General features: G+C 43.3%; 1 protein-coding gene across 1 annotated transcript; it reads right to left on the bottom strand.

Annotated features, from left to right (window-relative positions):
- Positions 1 to 636: 636 nt before the first annotated feature.
- mlycd (malonyl-CoA decarboxylase) lies at positions 637 to 23135 on the bottom strand. Its single transcript, XM_037450637.2, has 5 exons — positions 22590 to 23135; positions 18351 to 18463; positions 17762 to 17918; positions 17180 to 17332; positions 637 to 14681 (listed from the first exon to the last, which is right to left on the bottom strand). The coding sequence occupies exons 1-5, from the start codon at positions 23133 to 23135 to the stop codon at positions 14136 to 14138; spliced, it is 1515 nt and encodes a 504-aa protein (XP_037306534.2). The 3' UTR covers positions 637 to 14135.
- Positions 23136 to 23976: the final 841 nt, after the last annotated feature.

Raw genomic sequence — 23976 nt, 5'->3', positions numbered from 1 at the left:
CTCATTCAATTAGAGTTAAAAGAGCAAATGCCAGGCGTCATTTCGTCGTGGTAAAGCAGAAAAACACGGTCTGCACTGCAACCCAAAGAGCATTTCAGTGTACAACATCTCATCATTTTTTTCCTAGTGCCAACAACAAAGTTACAGTTACGCTGCACATTTGCTGAACCCCCCCCTGTCTCAAGACAGTGCCCTAGCTTTTATTTAAAAAGCCTTACTCTCGGTTAGAGGTGTGCGTCTGGAGAATTCAGCCCAAAGCGAGCGCAAGCAATTACACAATTGCTCAATCCAACGCTCGGCTTTGTGACCTCCCTCGGCAGAAAACCAAGTCTGCTCTTTCAAATCCGAGCCTGTGCACTCACGAAGGTCCCCTTTCAGACTAAGTAGGCCTCTGATCTGTTTTGTGCTTTCGCAAAATCTTTTAATGTCAATGTCTACCATAGTTTCTTTGCATAATGTAAGGTGGGTGTGTGCAGTGCGCCTGTTCTGTTCTTCCATTATTGCTTTTACTACTCGGACCACAAAAGACAGGTAGCATCAATCACAGGTTGTTTATACGTCATAATGTGCAAGTCTGTTTGCCTGTAAATACAGTACGGTTAGCAGAAATGTACAGTAGGCACTTGAAAATGTTGCTAGCAGTGCATATTGATTTTATTTGTGGGTTATTTCAAGCATTTAATGGCACATCTACATAGAGAGGCTGGTGCTCAAGGTTTGGAGAAAAAAAAAAGTAGTCATTGTTTATGACATCCACATTTCTTGATAATTATTTTCAACAATGTTTGACATTCAGCGTTTACAGATGGAGCAATTTGCTGGAAACCAGTAAAAAAATAGTATTGAAAAGTCAATTTGATGTGTCCCTTGTATTTTACATCGTTTTTACCTTTCACTCGTCAATCAGAATCTGCTTTTCTGGTCACGTATACTTACGCACACATGGAATACTTATCCAGTTTCCACTTGGTTCTCTGCATGGATACAAATAATACAAAGAGAAAAAATACAAAGTCTGCCCTGATAACATTACATAATTCAAGGAGAATACAGCAGCTACTTGCTGAAGATAACGCTCACTGAGAATATACACAACGTTTGAAATTCAGGCAGTTCACACGCATAATGTAGATGTTAAATAGGAGACTTTTATTTACCAGTTCACATGCAATACTTAAACATGAGGAATTTACCATCACACTACATTCTTACTGTGTGGATGGACTGTGAACTGCTTTTTTGAATAAAGAATGTTTCCTTGTAATGCGGTAAGGAGATTATGTGAACTGGTACTAGGAATTCTATAGTTATTATCTATTATTTTTCATCCAGACTGTTATCCTTGTGTACTCAATAACGCAGCCATATGTGTTTGTAGTTTCTAAATCTATGCACTCGCCTCACACACACACAAAGCCGCTTTACAATAACTGAACACAGTGGTGTAGTGGTGCTCTCAAATAACCACACTCATAATGATAATTGAAACGTTTATGAATACTTTGTTGTATAATGAAGACCTAAATTCCCCGTATTTTCACCCCAGTCAGGACACGTAAAACTACCCGTTTGTTCGGCTATAAACGCCCTCAGGGAGGAGAGTTGTAACTCATTCGGGGAGGATGACAGAATTAAACTGGGAAATGCTAATGAGAGTCTACAAAGAACTGTGAGGAGACAGTTGTTCGTTCCCAAAACAGATGCCCACAAACATGAACAACAAAAGTCGCAAACAAGACCAATCTGACATCAAACCCGGGGACGGGGAGCAGATGTCCTTTTTTTTGGAAAACCCTGCTTGCTTTAAAGGCGCAAGTGAGGGCAGTTTATTGGGGGCTCCATGTGGAAAACATCACAGGCAAAGGGATTGGAAAAATAGAATGAAAAAAAAACACACCTTTCTGATTTGTTTAGTGACAATAAGGTATCTATATAATAAGGAGTTGAATTATATTTGAACTATGTAACAAATGTCATGGTTCATTTATTGAAATACGTATTGTACATATCCGTTGCAGAGTCATGTTAATGGATATTGCATTCTGTACCATCCCTAGCTCCCTAGATACAGGCCCATCACATTGGATGTCCCCTTTTTTATTTTAATGGAAACACATGGAAAGCATCAGTACGATCCCACACATTGTTTCCAGAGCTTGATTTGATGCCATCATGATTTTGCCATTTTGTTACAGCTCAATAGTTTGCTAATGGCTGTGCTAGTGTCAGACAGAGGAGAGGGAATAGTTGAGGCATGAAGTGTACACGCTGTGTATATTCTGCTTCCCCCCTCAAACTCTGACAGAGGCCTTGAGTCGAAGGCAGCCAGCATGATTTAATATGCTAATGTTAGATGTCTTGCATGGACCTCATAACGACTCATTTAGCGCCCGACTTCTCATTTCTATTGACACTACTTCTTCATCCAGAGGCAGGAATTTCCTCCTTGAACTGATTCTATAAAGATTCACCATTGAGTAACTGGATCTATCAGTGAGAACACAACGTTTTGATTGTTGCTGGCTGTTTTCTTTTGTTGTAGTTGGAGAAAGACGAATCATTTCAGTCCATATATGTGGACAAACGGATCACCATGTTTCCCTAAAGTAGCAATTGAAGAAGGATGTTCTACAGTTGTCCAATTTAACAAAGGCGTCTTTTTGCACAAGCAAGACGCTGTTAAATAAAGTAAATAATTAAAACACTGGACAGATTTGTCCATGACTTTGGTAAAAAAAATAGTTGCTAAACAAGGCATATCCTTAAAAGTAATTGTTTGTTGTTTTCTTCATATGCTTTACTGAAGTAAAAGAACCATGCAAGTGGGCTGCAAAGGAGGTGGAAGCAGAGAGAAAAGACACATTTGAAAAGTATCAGGCAAAATTATTTTGGACGATAAAGTACAGCCTCTCGTACCTTATTGCCCCCCCGTGCCTCGCTCTCAACCAATGAGAACGCTGGATTTCATCTACCCGTGTTATAATATTAAATATGTAAAGCGAACTTGCCCATAAACACTTATTCATTTATCTTATGATATCTATGAACATTCCATGTGTCCCTGTGGTGTTTCCAAATACCTTTTGAACAGTGAACAGAGGCGGGATTAGAGTCTGGAAGCCCACCTGTTATTTTCCCATGATGATTTTCTAAAATTAGCTTGTCACTGGCTACATGTGAAATAATCCGGTTGGGTATGTTGTCTTTCAACTTCAACTCCAGTTTTGCATCTCAAATTTCTTATTGGACCTTTACCAATTAAGCAGCGCACTGAAAACAAAGTCTTTGGCCAAATATCTTCTGGCCACCCGAGAATCCCCAGAGATACAGTCCCTTTACCCAGAGGCTTATCCTGCGCAAACCACTACGCTTTCCAAGATTGTATGCATTTTCTCTGATGTTGTTCCGCTTCCCCTCTCCCAGCTACTCCATTCTCCTCCCGTCTCTCCTGCAGACGTGTTTATTCCCCTGCTTTGCCTGAGATTGGTCAAGCTGTCGCGGTAGAATAGTGATGTCTCTGTGGTCGGAAAGAAGACGGCGAGCGCCTTGATGGATCCATTAATGTTCCTTTGGTCTTCCATTTCAAGGCTGCGCCAACACTTTCATGCATATCTTTGTTCCTGTGAGTTTAAGAACATTTTGAGAAAAAAAGGCATGGACAAAAACCTACTGTGTGCGTGTGTGTGTTCAGTGTTACAAGGTCTAACTTCATTCAAATTCAGGTTTTAAAAAACCCTAAAATGTAGTCAACTGTTAGAGCTATTTTTCTGCACCTCAGTCTTCATGACAAGGACTAATTTACGGTAATGATTGTTTAAGTGTTGTCAGTGGCGGCTGGTGAATTTTATTGTAGGGGGGGCTAAATAAAGTTTTTTTTTCACATACAAACGAAGCATTCTGGTGCATTCTGACAAAATAATAAAGACAAAATAGAACATTTTCTTACAAAGGCAAATGGGGCCAAGGAAAAAGTTTTAATTTAATTTATTTGCCTTGTAGAATTTAGCAAGATTAAGTGCAAATACATCAATAGAAATTGGGAATTATACACAAGTTAACATTCTAACAAGTTAACAGAATGTGATTCTAAGTAGCTACTCGAAAATATCCCCATCCCCCTCGGTATGTGGCAGCAGAATCATGAATAATTTGTCACTTCCCTGACAGCAGTGGCCACCTTTTAAGGCCCTGTCTGATAAGGATGAAATCAGAGCGAACTACAGAATGTGGCAGACTTCATGGTGGAGGAGCTGCACTGCAGTCAGCACATGTATGCACCGTCGTGCTGCTGTGTAGAAGACATATTTATTTTACTCAGGGTTCATCTTATATTACACTAACCATACCAAAAATTGAGTGACTGACCAAACAAAATAATAAGATGATAGTTTTGATTATATAGATCTTCTGTCACTTTTACAAGATACACTTGCATTATGAAAAACAGGTGGGATGGACCTCAGCTGTGGTCCCCGTTATTGTTGCGTCTAAGAAACTAATTAGCATCTAGCATTGGTGCTGCAATGCAATGCTAACTTTAGCCCCCAGTTCCAAACTAAAGGTGCCATCTGTGTGAACAATAAATCCATCTCGGCACCTGCCGCGGCGGACAATGTGTCTCCCCGTCTCCAACACCGCGGCACGCCCACAGACGACACCCACGTGCACACGGAGGGCTGCGGCTCTCGCTGCACAGCTCCATTTAAGGTGTTTTATTTGCCGTGGGCCAATGTGCCTGAAAGGCCGTAGAGATAGAGAAGGTCACAGAATTCATTAATTAAAGCATAATCGCTGTGCGTCGGGTCTGAACCAGGGATGCGTTCAGTCCACTTCAAGGCCTCCACTCCGCTGCTGCCAACTTCGTCTCATCCATCCAATTCAGCTAGTTCAGTGCCATGCCCCTTCCAATTCCTCAATTAGCCTTGGTAGTAATTCTACTAACGGGTAATCACCAGGTGAGGTGCTTGAAGTGCAAGACTGTCCGTTTATTCCCGTACAGGGCGACGGTGACGCGTGGCGTAGGGGTTGGCGGTTTGAATCCCAACCCTAAACTGCCTTGGCTGCCTTTACAGCAGCACACTGCTCCCACTTTGTGGGATGGGTAAAGCGCACAAATTTCCCCAAGGGGACTAATATTGAAAGTTGCTGTGGATTAAAGCGGCAGCTAAATGTAATGTGCATGTAACGGTGATCAGGAAACGTGCCCTCTATCATGTGATACTGGTAACTTTATGTACATGTGTATTATTGTTCTACTCTGCAGCATATATATAGCAGCAGGTGGGGGGCTTGTGGCTTCCTGAACTCCATATTAGCTAGCGCTCTGCAGGGAAAGCTTCTGGATGGAAGCCTTCTTGCCTCCAAAATCCTCCACCAGCACGGACTTGATGTTCACGTATTTAGTGCCAACAGTTTCCTTAAATTTGAAAGTTTCCTTATTTTTTTATGCATGCAGTGATCAGCCCATATTCCTGCAAATGGTTGGCAAATAACCCAATAATGTGATGCAAAGCATATGGTGAATAAGATGAACGACCCGGTGGGAATCTTTTTCCAAACATTAACATCAATTTGTTGTGTATGAATTAACAATATTCACTACTAAAAGATATATCATTTTTAGCCGGTGTTACATTCTAAAATTCCAAAGCGATATGTGCAATATTTCAAAGGCATCTTATAATGATTCTCTCATCCATCATTTGCTTATTAAACTAAGGGATAACTTTCATCCTACATACGGTGTGTGTGTGTGTGTGTGTGTGTGTGTGTCCAATTTCTTTAGAGCAACCAAGGTCATAAATACACCACTTGAGGTTGTGTGCTCTTAGCAACAGCTTTCTCCAGACTCCAGAGAGTGAATTTAGTTGTCCTTTCTGTGTGCATCTTGTTTGTTGCATTTGTTCATTAAAGGAGAACCTTGTGGTGTGCTTGCAGTGCCGGCTGGTGGAATTTTTTATTTTTTTGGTAGGGCCAGCTAATCAGTTTCAGTAAACATCCCAGTATCATTCAATGCAAAAAAGGGTATCAAACCTCAATACCATCCAGTTAAATATTTAACATTTATTCCAACAGTTTAGCATAATGAGGACATATTATTCAAACAATTTAGAATAAGATATAACTATCATCTAAAAAATATATTAATATAAAATCTATTTTAGTTTATCTCTATGTGAGAGGAAAAACCAACTCAAAACTTCACATGGTGAATTAATTTGGATAAAATGCGCCTTCTTTCATCCACGTTCTGCTTGTGTGTCCTCACCGCAGTCCTGCGTGCGTCGCAGCTGGGTAGCGACGTTAAACTTAAACACGGCGACGTCATGCCCGAGGTGCGTGAGTATACGCCGTTAGCATGTAGCTAACTAGTTAGCTAAACGTCCCAATATCTTAATTTACAAATATTACCGGGCATATAATCCACGTTTCAAAAGCACAAATAATGACTATTTCTAAAATGTATTTTTAGTATAATAAACAACTATGTATATATATTTTTTCTGTCGCTCATGGTGGGGCCACGCCTCATGAATCTTGACACTGCCGCTCTGTCAAGGCTCACCCGAACACCTTGCCCCTAAATAAAAGCTTCTCTGATGACGGCATGGTCAAAAGCACGCAGAGAGGCACAGTGAGACGGGGGGCAAATAGTCTAGAAGAAAAAGCTAAAAGATGCATTATTGGGGAATGAGCAGCAGTGGTGAATGGAACACAAGGTAATGATCCGCTGAATGCATCCATCTGTCTGCTTATCCATGTCTCTGTACTACTATTGATTTAATCAAGTACCCACAAACACTCGACTTCCATACTGTGTGTGGGTGGATGTGTGCGTTTGTGAAAGTGCACCCAACAGTGTGCTTACCGAGTGAGCCAACAGGGATTTCATTAACTGTAAAAGGCTGAGATTATAGTGATCGATGGCCCTGCTCATCGGTCACCTGGAGAGACCCATCTGACTGCAGAGTCAAGATGGATGAAGGGACTAGAAAGGAGGGAGTGGCTGAGCGGAAATAGAAAGGATGCTGATGAAAGTTAGGATAAATAGGAAGAAAAAGACAGATGAGGATTACTGGATTGCACTGAACACACCCCCCTTTCTGCCCAAGAAACACACTCACACTGCACTACTTTTCTACTTTACTACCACATCTGAAGACCACATGGTCCGGACCAGTCCAGATCTACTCTAGCAACCAGACTGAGGTCCACCTCACTGGCTGAGGTACCAGAAACATGGTCACTGTTGGTCTGCAGGTATATGAAGTAGCTTCATGTTCACATTATAACCCCAATCGGATCCCAGACTAGAATGTTAGTAAGCACGTAAACATTATTCTCCGTTGCATCCGCACCTTGCAGAGTCTTGAATATTGCCAGAGACAGGTGATCCATCACCTCAGCATTTTGTCGCCTCTCTTTTCCCTCTAACTTGTGCTATCATTGCCTGGAAATGCAAATCAACTCGGCTTACGGATGGAATGCAGTATCCCTGAGTGAGATCCCTGAGTAATTGAATAGCTTGAAAGGTGTGTGTGTGTGAAATTTTCCACGTGAAAGCCGCCCAGCCAAAGAGGACTGCTTGGGGAGGATTTCCGATTATGTGAAAAGAGCAGAGGGTAAGCATCCAGAGACGACCGCTGTCGTCACTATCCAGCCTCCTAAAGACACAGCGAGGCCAATTAACCCCCCTCATTACCACGGCCACGGGCCTTCTGCTCCACAGGATGGAGCTGGATGGCAAACGGGATGGGGGTGTGGCCGACGGGTGCCGGGTTAGTGGGCTGTGGATTTTTGTGGCGGTGCAGTAGAAAGAACGAATAAATCAACGGGGTGAAAATAAGAAAACGCAATTTGTTACACCGTTGTCGGCTTCTGCTCTCTCTCTCTCTCTCCCTCTCTCCTGGTGCGAGAGGAGCGTGGATTCACAAGGCGAGGCCAGCGTGTCGGCCCAGCTGCTGCATCTATTTAAATGAGGCTCACAGCTTCATGAAGTGCGACCCCGCACTCTCTAAATATGCAGCGCTGGAAGAAGGGAGGGCAAGACACGGAGCGAGAGGGTGGTGTGTTCTGATCTGGGGAGGAAGGGGGGGGGGGCTTTCGAAGACAACTCTAGACGCGTAAGTGAAACTGAAAGTGTAGAGGAGGTCTGCAGCCTTAATGGGTCGCTGGGACGCACGCAGTGACTGTAAAAGACGAAGCGTGTTGACAGGAAAAGCCATTGACTTATTACCCAGCTTGACAGCGGAAGAGAGGAAAAGTATGAAGTCTCTCTCTCTCTCTCTCTCTCTCTCTCTCTCCCTGTATGAGTTGTATGTTTCATCAGATGAAGGAATCTTTCAAAGACACAAGTTGAAATTCATTGAAATGAATGAATAAAATACCATATTGCATTTTAATATCACACCTGCGAGCTTTATATCAAACATAAATTGGTAGCATGACTTCACAAACTTCATTGCCGTATGATTATTTCACTATTATGTATGAGAGACATGTGATTTTGATCTTTATCAGCTTTCAAGACACTGCTAATTAATAATGAAACATCTTCTGTAGCTGTGAAAGTGCTTTGTCAAAAGCTCACAAACTTCCAAAGATGTAAGCACCAGGCAGGGGAGGTCTGCAGTTACAGAGCCAATGTTTTTAGAGACAAATATTACAAGTCAGAATATTTTTGCCTTTTCTGCATCTTTTGTTTCAGGTCAGTCAATCCGTACAGGACTTTGATCCATGCCGATGTATTGCATGGATTAACAGTACATTTTGTGCGGACACTGTTTCCACAGATTATACCTCATAGCTCTGTAACCCTTGACTTTTCATCATTGGTTGACATATGTTATAGTCATTTCTCAAACAGTATGCCCATACTGGTGTTTTGGTTTCATTGTGGGACAGTATTCATCTGTAATGGGAATCATTTAAACAACAATATTTATGTATAATTGAAACGGGCCAATGAAAGCGCCATTGTGTTGCAAATATTACAGCCCTTAAAGATGCCTTTCTACTCAGAGGAGAAGAATGACAAGTACAAACAATGTAGGTAAGAAGATCTGGTTTGTTTCCCGACTCTCAAAAGAGCGATTTGACTCGTGCACAGTAGGAGGCACTTCATTTCACCAGCAGGATCGACAGAAACGTGTCTCCAGATAACACACATGCCCAGTTTGTCCAGATATCCATTGCACAGGACAAAAGGAAAGGTGATTTGTGAGTGATCATCACCTCCTCTATTTAGCTGATCATCATCAAACTCAGAGTCAACTTGTGCGCATATCTCGCTTTATCTTCTGTTCAATGTCTTCCTGAAAAATCTGTCACTGATCCAGGGAAATGTTAGAATTATGAATGCAAGCACTCATGTTTGTCCCTGTCACTTTCTCTCTCATACTCAGAGAGGTTTTCACACTCTCATTTCAATCAGTCTGGCAGCTGTATAATGCCTGCAGTGGCTTTCCCCTCGGGTGATGCCACCGTTGCTAAGCCTGTTTACCTCCTTTTCATTCAATAACCTATTCTGATACAAGACGTCAGGTCAGCTAATACTTGGCTGATTGCAATGGATGAAGGAGTGTGCGGAAAATGTCATCAGCAAGACAAATTAGTTTTAATTACGGCCTATAACTAGATATAGCAGATCTGTCAATCTCCAACTCGCTCCTCATCTGGGACGCAATGGGTGGGTGGGGTGAGCTGGAAGGAATGACAGCAAATACAGCTCAGGGAATGTAAGAAGGTATGGGAATTAAGAAAAGCAAGGAATGTGTTTGTGTGTGTGTGTGTGTGTGTGTGTGTGTGCGGGCCCAGCCACCACATTAGGGAAGCATCCTTGCAACTACTGTGTGTGTGTGTGTGTGCTAATTCACCCTGAGTGAAACTCTGCTGCCCTCTAAAGGTTACATCTTGCAGTGTGGGCCGATCCTTAAAGGCAGTGTGTGTCGCTGTGTGTGGCTATTCACATTTGTATGTGTGTGTGTGTGTGTGTGTGTGTGTGTGTGTGTGTGTGTGTGTGTGTGTGTGTGTGTGTGTGTGTGTGTGTGTGTTTCCGGGTGTGTGTATTTCTCCTGAAGCCGTGAAGCCCTTTGAAGACAGACCAAGGTATTGGATGAGGGGGGCAGGGTCGGGTTACCAATGGGCGGAGAAGGTGGAGAATGGTGGTGATCTGAGGTGAGAAGCATGAAAGAGGGCCGGCGACAGCAACCAGAATGGATTAACACACTTGGATGAATTGTGCGCTCACTCATCACACAAACAAACACACACACACACACACACACACACACAAAGATAAGTCAGTGGCCTACAGGTAAGACCTGTTTTTTTTCCCCCTCTCCCTTCAGTTGGAACAGAAAAATCCCACTTTCTACACATCATCCCTTACCCGCCAACACTGCTCTGAATAGACCACACAATGACATTTAGAAAATGTCCTCATCTTAAAAAATTACTCAAGCCAAAGAAGCGGGATGGATTTATTTCCCCCCAAATGTCACGAGAAAGTGTGCCACACCCTATAAAATTTCAGCAGACACATCCTTCAACCTGAGCTAATGGCCGAATGAAAGAATACAATAAGTGAGCCGCTCTTTGAGCCACATACGGACTCTTGCATATTAACACAGAAGATACACTTTCCCGACTTCAGTAGTCGGTTAAAGGAGCAGCATTTAACAACATTTTATTAGAGACTGAAGTGTCGTGTGCGTGTGCAACCAATAATGTCGTCCCCGCCAACTAGTGGGCTTTGTTAGGGCCGTGGGCACTTTTGCCATAGTTAGCACCATCAGCTGTTAGCAGCATTAGCTCCAAGCACCATCAGCCACCGGCTTACCGTACACATGTTCAGAGGCGACGTGAGGCGCCGCTCCCAAACTCGTACAGACCTTTTATGAAGGTCAGACAATCAAAAACACACACGTCTGTTTTTTTTACACACCGACGAGTCGGCGAGCTTTAAACATTTAAACTGTCAACGGCTCTAAAATGTAGAACACGGTGATGTTGAAATGGCCACATTTTAAAAATCATGGTACATGACCCCAGATCTGACTACTAGTTAATGTATTTTACGCACGTGGACCTGAAAGGGTCAACATCTTTAAGGCTGTTAAGGCAAAGCAGTGCTTGACATGCTACTGTACTTGCATCTATTTATTCATTTATTCACGTTTAACCAGTAATCTTATTTCAATAATCTTTTGACTGTGAGGGATTGAATCCTAAAACCATCTGTCAAAGTTGAAGCCGTCTTTGTTATCTACACATGAGAGACTTCTCTTTTCTTTTCTTTTTTTTTAAAGCTTCTTTCGGGTTCCGAGTGGGCCGGACTCTGGTGGGGAAAAAGGTGATGTCACATACTTTTGATTACAAATCGTAATTGAGCAACGTTCAAGTTAAAATGTAACGACAGATGTGTCTTGAACTACTCAATCCTGATGAAACAGATTAACATTTTTGAGTGTTAAATACTTAGTAACAATAAAAGTTTCCCCAGCCTTGTACCTTTTTTAAATATATAAAGCTTAAGGGAGCTGTTGATGTCAAAGGAATCATTTGTAAGCATAGCTGAGGTTTGGTGTTTGAGGTTTGATATTTCCAAGAAAATTCAGCTGGAAGGTTCAGTAATTAATATCTCATTTTTTGTTGTGCTTTGTGACATTTCTTTCAGCCATTGTTGCCTTTGATACCTGTAATCGAATGAATCTGATGCGGCACGATTGTTTTCCTCGGTGGCACAGCTAAGAACTGCTGCAATAGGTTTGTGTTCAGTACCAGGGCGGATTATTTTTTCTCTTTTATAAGTTAAAAGTGCTTCAATGAAGTACCTGCAGTTGAAGGTGATTTGGGAGAAATACCAATTTTGTATAGAAATTATTTCTAAATAAAAATCATGAAAGTATTTCAAATCAATTGAAATAACATTTTTGAAATTATTTTCTTTGGTTTTACGTTCTCACATGTTGTTATAAAATACAACATTTCAAAGTTTATCAGTGTTACAATCCGGTTCTATAGTTGTGCTTTAAAATGGCCGTGTAGATGAATAAAAAAGGGTTTTGTATCTCAGATCTTATCAGAATGAATTAGAAAATGAAAGCACCATGGCCACCGCTCTACTTGTCTTGCCACTGTGATCTGTAAAAAATGGATTAGCTTCATTTGTAAGGCAATTTCCTACAAATGAGGTATAAGATATTAAATACACCACATCCTCTCATGTTTAAAAAAAAAAAAAGGAAAAAATGGATTGTCTGAATTACTGAATTATTTTTAGCTGAGGCATGAATTTTCACAGCCCACACTTTCTAATCAATTGTAATCAGGTCTTATGGTGCTTTTTGGAAAGTATTGCCATGTCTGACAATGTAGCAGTAAAATATTGAACTTGGCTGTGAATTCATTATTAACATGTGCTGGGCTGGAAATGGGACAAAACTGCAATCTGATTAGACCCAAATGAAGCCTGGTCTAAGCACACATTGAGCCCATATGACAACTGTCAGTGATCAGAATACGTGCCGGGACATTTGTCTACAAAAAGCTCAAACATGGCTATCCAATTTCACTGCCATTTGAGAACAGATTCAGATTCCATTCATTTGAAAAGCTATTTTCAAATTAACTCTTTAACGCGTGAAAAGTGGAACGTCCTTTTTAAGCATCAACTGAAGGGGTTGGGATTATTTCATTTATCCTATCTGAAGTTTGTGAGGCGTTTCTCTTCTAATTCCTCCAATGGGAAACACCCGACTGACTACTACGGACCGAAAAGTAATTACTTTCACTGTATGATACATTTTAAAAATGTCATTTTAAAAAGCCGGTGGACTTGTAACCCATACCGCTCTGCACTCACTCACCAGGAAGCGGTTACTCCAACAAAAACAAAACAAAAAAGCCAGGAGCCAGCGTGGAATACGTCAGTCGTTTCCCTGGCAACCCATATAAACATACAGCGTAATCTAAAGGGAGATGGCGTGACAGTGTCTTTCTTCTGTGTCCGCACGCACATGCACGCTTCTCATAATGTCTCCAATATCTCTGTAGACACTTGTACCATCTATCAAGGGCACCCTTAAACCACGGCCCTCTTTATCCTCTTCCCTCCTCCCCTCCTCCCATGGCAACTGAACATCATCAATCTAACCATTTACTTTAACTTTATTTCCCACTCCATTAGTTTCTAAGACACAGAGTTGCACAATGAGGGAGAAAAAGAATAGGGGTGAGACTGGGTGGGCGGCTGCAGATGGTGTGACAAAAACGAAAGTTTTTCTCCTTGGAGAGATAAAATGTAATTTCACAGTCAACTTGCTGTGATATATTATTAACAATAGAGTGGGCTGGTATGAGCCCTGCTTGGCACCTGTACGGCACAGTTCGAACATCTACGATGGCTTTCTGGAGGTGTGTGTGTGTGTGTGTGTGTGTGTGTGTGCTGAATACTCAAAAGAAAATCCCATGAATGATGCAGCAGGAGGGTTTAGTCCAGTAAATCAGCATGAGCACCCATCGACAAAAAGAAATCCATTTTGTTTCGAGTTATGTCCAATAAAATAACAATTCTACTCTTTGATCCAATGTATTTTGTGTAGTATGCTGTAGTGAGAATGATTAACCCAATTTAAAAACAGTCCTCTAGGAAAAACAGACGCGATCCAACTCTCTTCCATTCATCAACATATTTGCAGGGAAACGGTGCAGACAAATGAAAGACTCTAAACATCATTTATTCCAGTAGTTGCACTCCCTCATTGCTTCACCATTACACACACACACACACACGCACGCACGCGCGCACAGTTATCCAAGAACATGGAAAAGCATTGATAGATGCCTCGTGCTTCATTAGCCGCAGTCTCTCAGCCTGAGAGGCACTTACACAATATCAAACAAATTCACCCAGAAACCCGATGAGGCAAGAAGCCCACCCTACGCACTACACACAGACGCGTCATGTGACCAATTGGCCAATCTCAATTCTAAAGTAATACCGGCGGACATCCATCGAGCGGTGTCTCTGTCAAATACTATACAATCAAGTCAGCCAGTTAACGTATAAATGGTGTCACGCGCCGAACTAACCCGAACCGGTATGCGTTTGTGGGTTTGTCATCGTCTCGCTGTCAAAGTTTGCTGCTCTTCTGAAATTGGGACACCAGCCCCACCACCTGCTCCGACGCCGTGATGGCCTTGTTCTGCAGGTACAGGGCGCTGTTTTTGGTCGTCTCGTTCAGGAAGTAACGATAGTTCACCATGATGCCGCAGGCGTTCGCCACGCCCCTGGGGCTGGTGTCGGCGCTCCAGTTGAGCCGCCACATGGTGGCGCCGTTTTGCAGGTGGAAGTTGGCCACCGGGTTGAGAGCGTAGCCGCGCCTCTTCTCCCCGTACAGGTACCAGGCGCAGAGGCGCATCAGGACGGGCTCCAGGACGCGGGTCAGGCTCGCGGAGCGCGTCCACTCACCGGTGGCGATGAGCTTGCGGAGGGCCTCGATGGCCGCCGACCCCGGCGCCGAGTCCACGGCCTGTTGCACCTGCTCCCACTCGTGCTCGGACAGGAGGTCGGAGCCCCGGCCTTCCTTCTTGCACTGCCCGAGCTGACCTTGGAGCCACGAGGAGAAGCCCGGGATCGGAGACAGGCTGGAGAACTGGGCCATGTGAGGGAACTCGCTCTGGAAGACATGAAGAGGGGCGGAGCTTCAAGGTGGAGTATTCACGTGTTCTCTGACTGTGCCTAAACACTTGTGGTGGTGATTTTGGAAGCTCGTCGGGGCTATAAAGTGGTTGACTCTGCCGCTAGGTGTGACGCATTACTTTAAAAAGGAGGGACTGGTTGTCACCAAAGAAGAAGGAAGCCAAAGAAAGGACAGTAACTCAGTCATATTTTCTATGTAGGGGTTCAGCTGCTAGCCGGTGTATCGCGTCAAAATCTATGAGCGCTGTTTGTGAGAGATGGAATTGTCGCGTTAGGTGAGAGATGGAATTGTTGCGTTAGGTGCGAGATGCGGGCGCATGTCTGAGATCAGTAACAATAATATCCCTATCCCTTCAGTTATTAACTCACTGTGATTCACGCTTTGCAACTTTTCATTTCACCGTTTTCTCCTCGTCTTTAGTCATTGTGGAGCCTACCAATCGGAACAGTTTTTCATTCACCGTTATACCGTGTTACCATCAAAACGTCTAAACTTTAAAAAGGGAATCTCAGAATCCTGTGCCTGCATGCGTAGGCACTTAAATGTGGAGTAAAAAGCTCAGAGAGAGAGAGAGAGAAGAAACCGGGAAAGGGAAAGAGAAAAGAAGAGAAAGGTGGAAATAAGTGAGATGAACCCTCCACCTCGGCATCAAAAACCAAAACATCATTTTATTTTTATTTGCGCTCCGTCTGCAGCTCCAGCCTTCAGTTCCTCCGACACACAGCACATTGCAAATCCACAACATTGCTCCGCTGATGGAGATGGATGGTCTCCTCTCTGTTCTATCCTCCTCCTCCTCATCGGTGTCTCTTTTCTCTTTAATATCCGTCCTCTCACCTTCGATACCTGTCCTCTTCTACTCGCTCGTCTCGTCCACACAGCGCCCACCCAGCTCAGGAGCTCTCCCCCGGCCAAAAGTCCTCCTCCTTTTCTCTGTCTCCGTCTTTGCACCCGGGTCTCTGGGTATATAAGTGACGGATTGATGTGGCAGGGGAGTGGAAGTTGCTGCAGGTAAAAGTGTCAGACAACCCCTGGAGAGCTGCGCTGCGGTTTTCTTTTGAAAACCGCACTTCATAATCCAGTCGTCTCACTTTCAACGCCCTGCTGCCCCCCCCACCCCCCTCACATGTATTCTTACTCTACTGAATCAGGAGCTTGCCCTCTTCACGCCAGCTTCTGCTTTTAACTAATGGTGCTCACAGCGGACTGAGGATGAGGAGGACAGGGGGATGAAAGAGAGGGTGGTGGAAATAAGGAAAGAGGTGATAGGAGAAGTAATAAAAAGCAGAAGGGAGGAAAGGATGCGTGTGCTCTGGGGACCCATCGACAAAGACAAGCAAGACCCCCCCCCCCCTTCACCTTGAATCACGGCTATGACCTTTTCTTTTTCCACTCTATCATCTATCCATCAGCATAGCACTCTCTCTTCACCTTTACATATAACCCTGTCAGAAAGCAAAGCCCTCTGCAGAATAAAAGTTTGCGAAATACAGATTCGTGTCGAGTCTAAAGCAATGCACTTACACTGATGGGGTCGAGTGATCATCTCCCACTAGGGCCATACAAAAGTAATAACATTGGTGGAGGGCTTTGGATAAAAGTGTCCAGAAAAAGCAATGGAGGACAGATCTAAAAGTTCAAGTTCCCTGCAGTATTTTTTTTTATCGTGTAAGTAGCGACATATTACAACCAGAATCAGCATTTTGGTCTTATTCTGTAGGATGTAAATGTTTTTTCGTTAGACCTTGTTCTGACTTAGTACCAAAAGAAAGCTAGCTAGCTAGTTAAACCTATATTGACTAATTGATTTTTCATTATCTACTAAAAATAAGGGTCGGGACCGGAGTGGTGAGGAGAGAGGGGCTCTTTGGCCCAGGGATGGACAGGATTTCCTTACAGCCCATCCAGTGACCAAAGCCCTGTGCTCAAGTGTGTGAAGCAAGTGCAAGAACTGGATGTTTATGATTCAGCAATACGAAACTTTTGAGAAGTAAATCAAACAGAAAATAGCCTGCCTGGCACATTTCTCACTGGAATAACGCTGGGTCGCACCTGGAGGCCACCTCAACGCCTTTTAATTGAACTCAGCTTGTGATTCATACCGAGTGAAACATTCTGTGGAGGAGACTGGATGCTACTACACCATAGGGGAGGAACCGAGGAGCTCTGCAGGAGACCACAACTGTACCCAAGCGCTCTAATAATAAAGGTTTATATGCAGCCCTGCAGGAAAAGGGTGGTGCAAAAGCTTCACCGATAAGACTATGTGCTTTATTTATTGTGTTTAAATAAGCTTACAGAAATGGTTATGTAAACATTGGTTAAGTTCTACCAAAATCACGTTTTTATAGGAATTAGAATATAATGGATTGAAGTAATTATATTAAAATATTTTACAATAGCTTTGGCTCTAATGGAACAATGTTGTTACAGAGACTTTCACCCACTCCATCCCACGCCCCACTCGCACTCACCTGTAGTTCCCGGACCACCCTCTTGATGAGGTAATTGCCGAGCTCCACCCCTTGAAGGCCAGCTTGGGTGGAGGAGATGGAGTAGAAGATGGCCGCATTGATCTTATTCACGTCCTCCTCGGAGTCGAGAGTGGCGAACTCACGGACGATACTCTGAGAGGAAACAAAGGACACTTTTTTGTCGCCGCGGACGACCTGAGCATCATCCAGACGCCCCTTCTCCCTGATGCTCGAGAGCTACCATGATTGCGGGAGCCTCCTGTAGCTGAGCCAGAGCTGCTGGAGCAACACTGTGGATAGCTAGCGCTGCTGCATCTCACACCATGCACTATTGTCCAAATTGCAGAGTTGTCAAAAGGGCCTTTTCCTCGCTGTAAATACCAAGTAATGGAAGTCAGCACTGTGCAGGCTGCGCCCAGAGGGATGTGCAGTTGAAGCGTTTCAGTATTGTTTTTCACACAAGCCCAAATCCATTTGTCAGTTGAGAAGTAATCCCAGATGCTTAACTACTACCCCTCCCAACCCCCAGGTGTGTAGAAGTGAGACAAACCATTACAACAGCCTGCAGCTATCCATTCTCACCTGAATGTTATCAGAGATGTCTTCAGTGAGGGCCACGTGTAGCACAACCAGGGGTTCTCCCGGCATGGCGGCATGGGTGAAGGCATAACAGCGGCGGTACGGCCCAACTCTGCGCTTCAGGTCCGTCCAGTTCCTTATAGGGTGCACGGCCTCATACCTGCGTGGGGGGGGGGTGGAACTGAGGGTTAGTCTTTCTGCTCTCAATCAACCATTCACCGAGTCCTTCCCCTACTCGACTTCTGTCGCTACACTTGACTGTTGTAGGCGCACATCCGGTGATTTAAATGATTCGTAATGTTTGGCTTATGGTTGGTTGGTTATAATACCTCCTCTGGAGGACTTCATGATGTTTCCAGCTGATGTGACTTATAGTTGCATGATGAGAGTTGGATCTTACATTTTGTCCGTGTTCAATTCTAGAAAACCCAGCAGCGCTCTAACTCTGTATGCTAAGCTGTGATTGGAGAATCCCTGTTCAGGGGGAGGGCTTTCGCATTTTGCACTGTATTATTTTGAGGCAAGAGACTGATGAAAGAAGAAAGGAAAGAAAACAGGAGGAGAAGCACAGTAGGATTTGAATTTCTCTTACTGGCTGACCCTCTGTAGGATGTCGCAGGGGGACTGCCAGGTGATTCTCTCCAGTCGAAGCAGACCCACAGAGAACCACTCGGACAGAAGGCTCTTCAGCGTGCCGTTCAGGTCCTGGCAGAGAAAAGAAAGTTGGGGGGTTTAGAATTCACATCCACAACCGGGGGGAGATTATTGAATATTCACCACGTTCGTTCCTTTGTTGAGCAGCGCAGGCGCCTGTCAATCAGGAAAAATGAAAGCTGAATGGTACATTTGTAAAATAAAACACTGCAATGCGACGAAAAAAAAAAAAAAATAATCTGATGAATATGGAACGGAACGTTATGGTCTCCACTACATTAGCTTTTACTTGGCTATGGGGGATTTTTTGAGTCATTCCTGTATATTTCATAAAGGAGGGACACCAGAAGTGTTTTCATTAGAAATTACAACTTTTATAGGGGGATAAAAAGCGGTGGATGAACACAGTCCTCACGGCCTTATAGAGCTTTTTATTGGCGAGAACTTTATTGACTGGCTTCCAACGTGCTCAAGTTTGTCTGTTGGCCATAAACCATCCCTGGTCGCCGTCATTCACGCTGCGTGAGGCGTACGGCCCGATTAGGCGTTTGTAAGCCGTTAAGATGTTTTAACATTATGAGTAGTGCTTTTTTTTGAGCTTGCGATGGGTATAGAGGAGGCACTCCAAATAAACAACTTGCCATTTCAATGCAGGCCCGTCCTCCCGCGAAGGTCAGACTTCATATAAAGCAAATCTCTCGCAAACACACACAAAACAAGCGGACGCGCTGCAGCCAAACAAACCCGCCCAGGTACATAAATACACCTTATATTGGCGGTTTCCTCGGACGTCTTCACTTCAGGCTCACTTTAATGCCAGCTTGTCAGTGATAATAATAGCTAATACAATCGAGCTCCATTACAGTCACGGTGCCACTGGCTGGAATTCTCTGCGAGCGACTATCAAAGCCAACATTAACTAACTACACTTGGAAAGTATTCCCCACACATATATGCATCAAATACGCCATTATGCATCTCTGCGGTTCGCCGGTCTCACGCTGGGAAATCGTGTTGAGTGAGGAGCCAATCAAAAGTTTGAGACCCATTGCTACTCGTGTGTGTGTGTGTGTGTGTGAACAGATGTGTATTTGAGTTCCTTTTACCTCACAAACTGCCAGAAGTAAAATAATCTATAAAATAGCCAGTAATCCCAGCTCGGCATTTCTGTGGAAAACGCAGCAGACAAACAACCCATGAGAGCGCAGCCGCTATCCAATTCTCTCCCACTCAAAAGAAAGGCCCGACTGAGATGTGTATTTCATTGACCTAGCGTAAGTCTTCTGACGCGCAAGGGGTTAGAATCAAAAGCCTGGAGGTCAGGAGAGAAGCGGAAAAATGAACAGAGGGGAAAAGACTGATCCTGCACTCCATTAGAAACAGTCGACTTCTCTTTTTTTTTTCTTCTTTTTTTTTTACAGTGGGGCAGAATAAATGCAGTGAGACTCTGATGTTGCGAGCCGACGTGGCCTCTGTTACCTCGAGCCGCAGATATAAGCCAAAGGGCTTACAGGTCAAACCCACAGCGCGCCAATACTTGTCCTCCAGTAGGCTGCGAGCCACTTGTCAGACCGAGCTTAAAAAAATAGCATCACTTCAGCTCTGTGAAATCCTAAACATCACATGTCATTTAGCGGACGCTTTTGTCCAAAGAGACTTACAATAAGTGCATTTCATCCATAATTAAGTGCATTCTCAACCAAAGCGATCTGCCTTGTATTGAAACCGTCCCCCCACTGTTTGTGGAACGATGAATAATAATAAAGAATAAAAGATCTCGGCAGTGACGGCTGGCCAATTGCCTGTCATCGCACGTCCTGTCTTCAGGCAGGTCTAAGAAGCACTTTGGCCAATTGCTGATTAAATAAAAAAAAATGTGTTACATACAATTTAGCCAATCAGCGTCCTTAGATAGACTCAGCCTGGGACAACATTAGTTTGGCCCCAAGCTTACGCGTTCCGGATTTCAATAAGAAGGTCTTTCAGAGGTTTGCCACAGAAGGACATGAGAGCAAAATTCCTCTTCAAATAATTATAAATAACCACGTTCTAAAAATTGCGTTTTTAGGGCACTAAGATTATCCGATCCATTATGGACAGCAAGTTCTATTCCCTGGTACGAAAGTGGTATCAATACATGTACTAAAAGCTTTATATTCATAACAATCTTTTTCTCCTTTTGAGCTCAATCAATTCTGGCCATGACAAGAAACGATGCTGTGCACCCCTAAGACCGAGGCAGCCGGGCACTCAGTACACTGTAGGTAGCTTGGACCTTTCAAAGCTACAAAAGGTCTCAGTAGGTCTTGGTTATTAACATTAAATGTTTCTGAACCACATCTCAGCGGGAAAATAAGTATTGAGTCAGAGACAAAGCCAGAAGTCCATCGGCTGTGGTGCAGTCAGGGTCTTTGAAAATAATATAAAGCTCTACTGCGAAGGCCAACAAAACATTAAAAAATGTATGTCGATGGGAAGCGGTTTTCCCTTCGATCAGCATCCAAAGACGGCTCCTCTCGTGGTGATCAGTAAGCTTGCTTTAAGTAAACCCTGAATATTCTTCCGCGGGGAATAAAGCCACTATATTGTGTTTTCAAACTACAAAACCAAAGCATCTGTCTAGATGATGGTAAATATACATACACTACAGGGGCTTAGAGAAATGTTCCAGCCTGCAAGGAACTCAGGTCTACTGCAAGTAGAAAAAATATACAATTAAAGCTGCATGCAGATTCATTTGTGCGTTATCCACAGTTAGACACACAGCCAGTAGGAGCATAAACCCTCCTACTGAATGACGGAAGAAATGAGAATCTAAGTGGCAGCTTTGTGATATAGGGGTTAAAAAATGGATTTGAACCATGACTGTGATGTAATGACACTTGTTTTAGTATATATTTTTTTCAATGAGCATTCTAGTAAGTGGATATTTTAAGCAAAAAAACAAAACAAAGGAAGCCCTGCCATTTGGCTCTAAAGCTTGGTGATGTCTATTTGTAAAAGGCAGCCAAAGCAATGGAGAAAAGAGGAAGAAGACATATTTAGCACCACCAGTTTGATAAGGAGGGAAATCTGGAACAAAGGTCGTTGCCACAAGTTGTGAGGAGGTGTGAGCCATTGGATAGGAACAAGTGCGTCAGCGAGGGGTTATGTAAGCAGCTATCCTCAGCTCGCTGTTAAATATAGCACAGATGATATCTTTAAATAACTTGAACATTGAGGGTCAGCTGTTTAGACTAACGATGCCCAAAGTCTAAACCCAAACACCACTGCTTTGGCACATGCGAGTCATCCGCTGCAGCCAACTCGGCACACTCGGATTCACGTGGTCAACTCAGCAGACGCTGGAATTTTGCTGCACGTAAACAAGTAACTGGAATAAAGGCTATTTAAATAGCAACTTCCAATGACCTATGCATATGTGTTAAGGACCCCTCTGACTACTAGGATGCTGAATATGAAACATTTTTACTGTACAAAGTATATGTTCAAGCAGATAATGTCTCCATATTTGAGCTACAATAAAAACATTCTTTCCAATAATTCCACACAAAGACCAATGTACTTGTGTTAAGGACCTCTCTGACTACTCTATGTACAAATTTAGGGAATTAGCCAAAGTAGAAGTCCTATTTTTGCTACTTCAAAAATAAATGAGCTTTGGGTGTTTTTTGACATGCTTAACAATCGTGAATCCAAACATTGTATTTGAGAAGTTAAAAGGTTTTGCAGCTGGAATTTACTGTGCAGTGGACGTTTTAGTCTGTAAAGCCTATGGATTTGATTTGGAGAATCACTTTCAAAGAAAGACAAAAAACGCTTTCACTGAGGAAGTTATACATTTGTACTGTAAAAAATGTAATATTGAGCATTCTAGTATTCAGAGATATCGTTAGTTTTTGTCTAGAATTATTGTTAAATATGTTTCTATTGCAGTTCAAATGTGGACGAATTGAGAAATCTCTAAACCTGTACAGTAAAAAGTAATTTATTGTACAAGAAGAGTCAGAGAGGTCCTGTACACTCATACTTCTATCATTGTCCGGAATTAGATATTTAAATAACCTTTATTTCGATTACGTGTTTAATAGCGTCTGATGAGTTGACCACGCGAATCCGAGTGTCTGCCGAGTTGACCGCAGTGAGCACCCGTAGATATTGTAAACAAATCAATTACCCTTATTTGCGGGGTCTCGCTAGCTTTGGATGAGATCATTTCCAGCAAATCGGCTCGGAGATCCACCAGAAACTTCACACCACCTTCGACCCTGCTTATGTGGTTGAGCAGCTGCTTATAACGGGGCGTCAGGCCATATCGCAGCCTGTCTTCGACTTGCAGAACGGTCGCCAAATCTCGCAGCTGAGCGTCCAACAGCCTCAAGGCGAGCTCGGAAATGCCTTTGTGGTCCACCCCGAAGTCGTGCGACAGCTTCGTCAAGAACTCGAGTTTCTCTTCCTTCTCGAGACTTCCGTAGAAGTGCATGAACTCCAAGCTGTTCGATTCGGGGGGAGGAGGGTACTTGTCTCTGGTCTCGTACGTGGGTAAAGGTGCAACGACCCTGGCCAGTATCTCCTCCATGCTCGTGACACCCCCGCGAATTGGGGTCGAGTACCAACGGGCACCGTCGATGTCCGAGGCCTTCAGAGCCACTCGTAGCACAGCCCGGCGTCGCCAGCACCGCACACTGCTTCGAAAAGCCCAGTTGGCCGGGAGGGATAGCATGATCAGCTGCGTGTACCCGGACACGCGACCACTGATCACGCGGCGGAGAACTGTTTCCGGGTCTCTTAAAGAGACAGCGTCGTAACCCCGAAGCAGGTTCACCGCAGGTTGTATAATACTTATGAGTAAAAGCAAGTTGATGTAATTTTCTCATACTAATAACGTTGTTGATGGTTAAAGACTATGTATGCATGCAACTTGTTTATTTATAAGAAAATATATTATAAAAATCACACCCAGACTCAATAAATCAATAAAATGCTCTGTAGAGATTTTGTGGAATAAATGCTGATTTCTGAAGCTGCTTCTTTGATGTGACCATGAATCATTGTTTGTTTTTCTGTTTATTTTGACGTGTTTTATTACAAGATCAGTAACCTCCAAATTACACAACGAATGACAACTGGGTAATAATATTCGAATAGCAATGTCTGCTGACAGCATATGTGCAAAACTTTTCCCACAAACCACGGCTGTTTATTCCAGTATGAAGAGTAACAATAAGAAGTGGATCAATAATGGATTGTTGCTGATTTCTTCATTTTTTTTCTTTCAAATAATTAGTAGCCGTTATACAAGACTCTACTTCAAAGATGAATAAGTAGACTTTACTTGTTGGAAAGAAAGGTCTATTCTTCAATCAAGTAGATTGCTTGTCAACATTGTTTGGTCATTTTCCAATCCGGCATTATGTTCTTATTGTCATGAGACCCCAAATCATATTTTTATATGGCAGCTACCACAATTGAAACCCAGTAGGCTAAATTACTCCATTAGTCCTTTACTTTTTAACATCAAAGAGAGAAAATAAGAAAACAGGCTTTAATTCACGTCCACAAAT

This window comes from Pungitius pungitius, chromosome 6, assembly GCF_949316345.1.
Source record: "Pungitius pungitius chromosome 6, fPunPun2.1, whole genome shotgun sequence".
Classification (NCBI taxonomy): domain Eukaryota; kingdom Metazoa; phylum Chordata; class Actinopteri; order Perciformes; family Gasterosteidae; genus Pungitius; species Pungitius pungitius.
This window is presented reverse-complemented; position numbering and strand designations above follow the sequence as displayed.

Coding starts and splice junctions, on each gene's coding strand:
- mlycd (XM_037450637.2), bottom strand. CDS start 23,135: ATGCTATCCCTCCCGGCCAACTGGGCTTTTCGAAGCAGTGTGCGGTGC. Junction 18,464..22,589: donor GCGAGACCCCGCAAATAAGG/GTAATTGATTTG, acceptor TTTCTCTGCCAG/GACCTGAACGGCACGCTGAA. Junction 14,682..17,179: donor GGGTGGTCCGGGAACTACAG/GTGAGTGCGAGT, acceptor CATGTCTTCCAG/AGCGAGTTCCCTCACATGGC.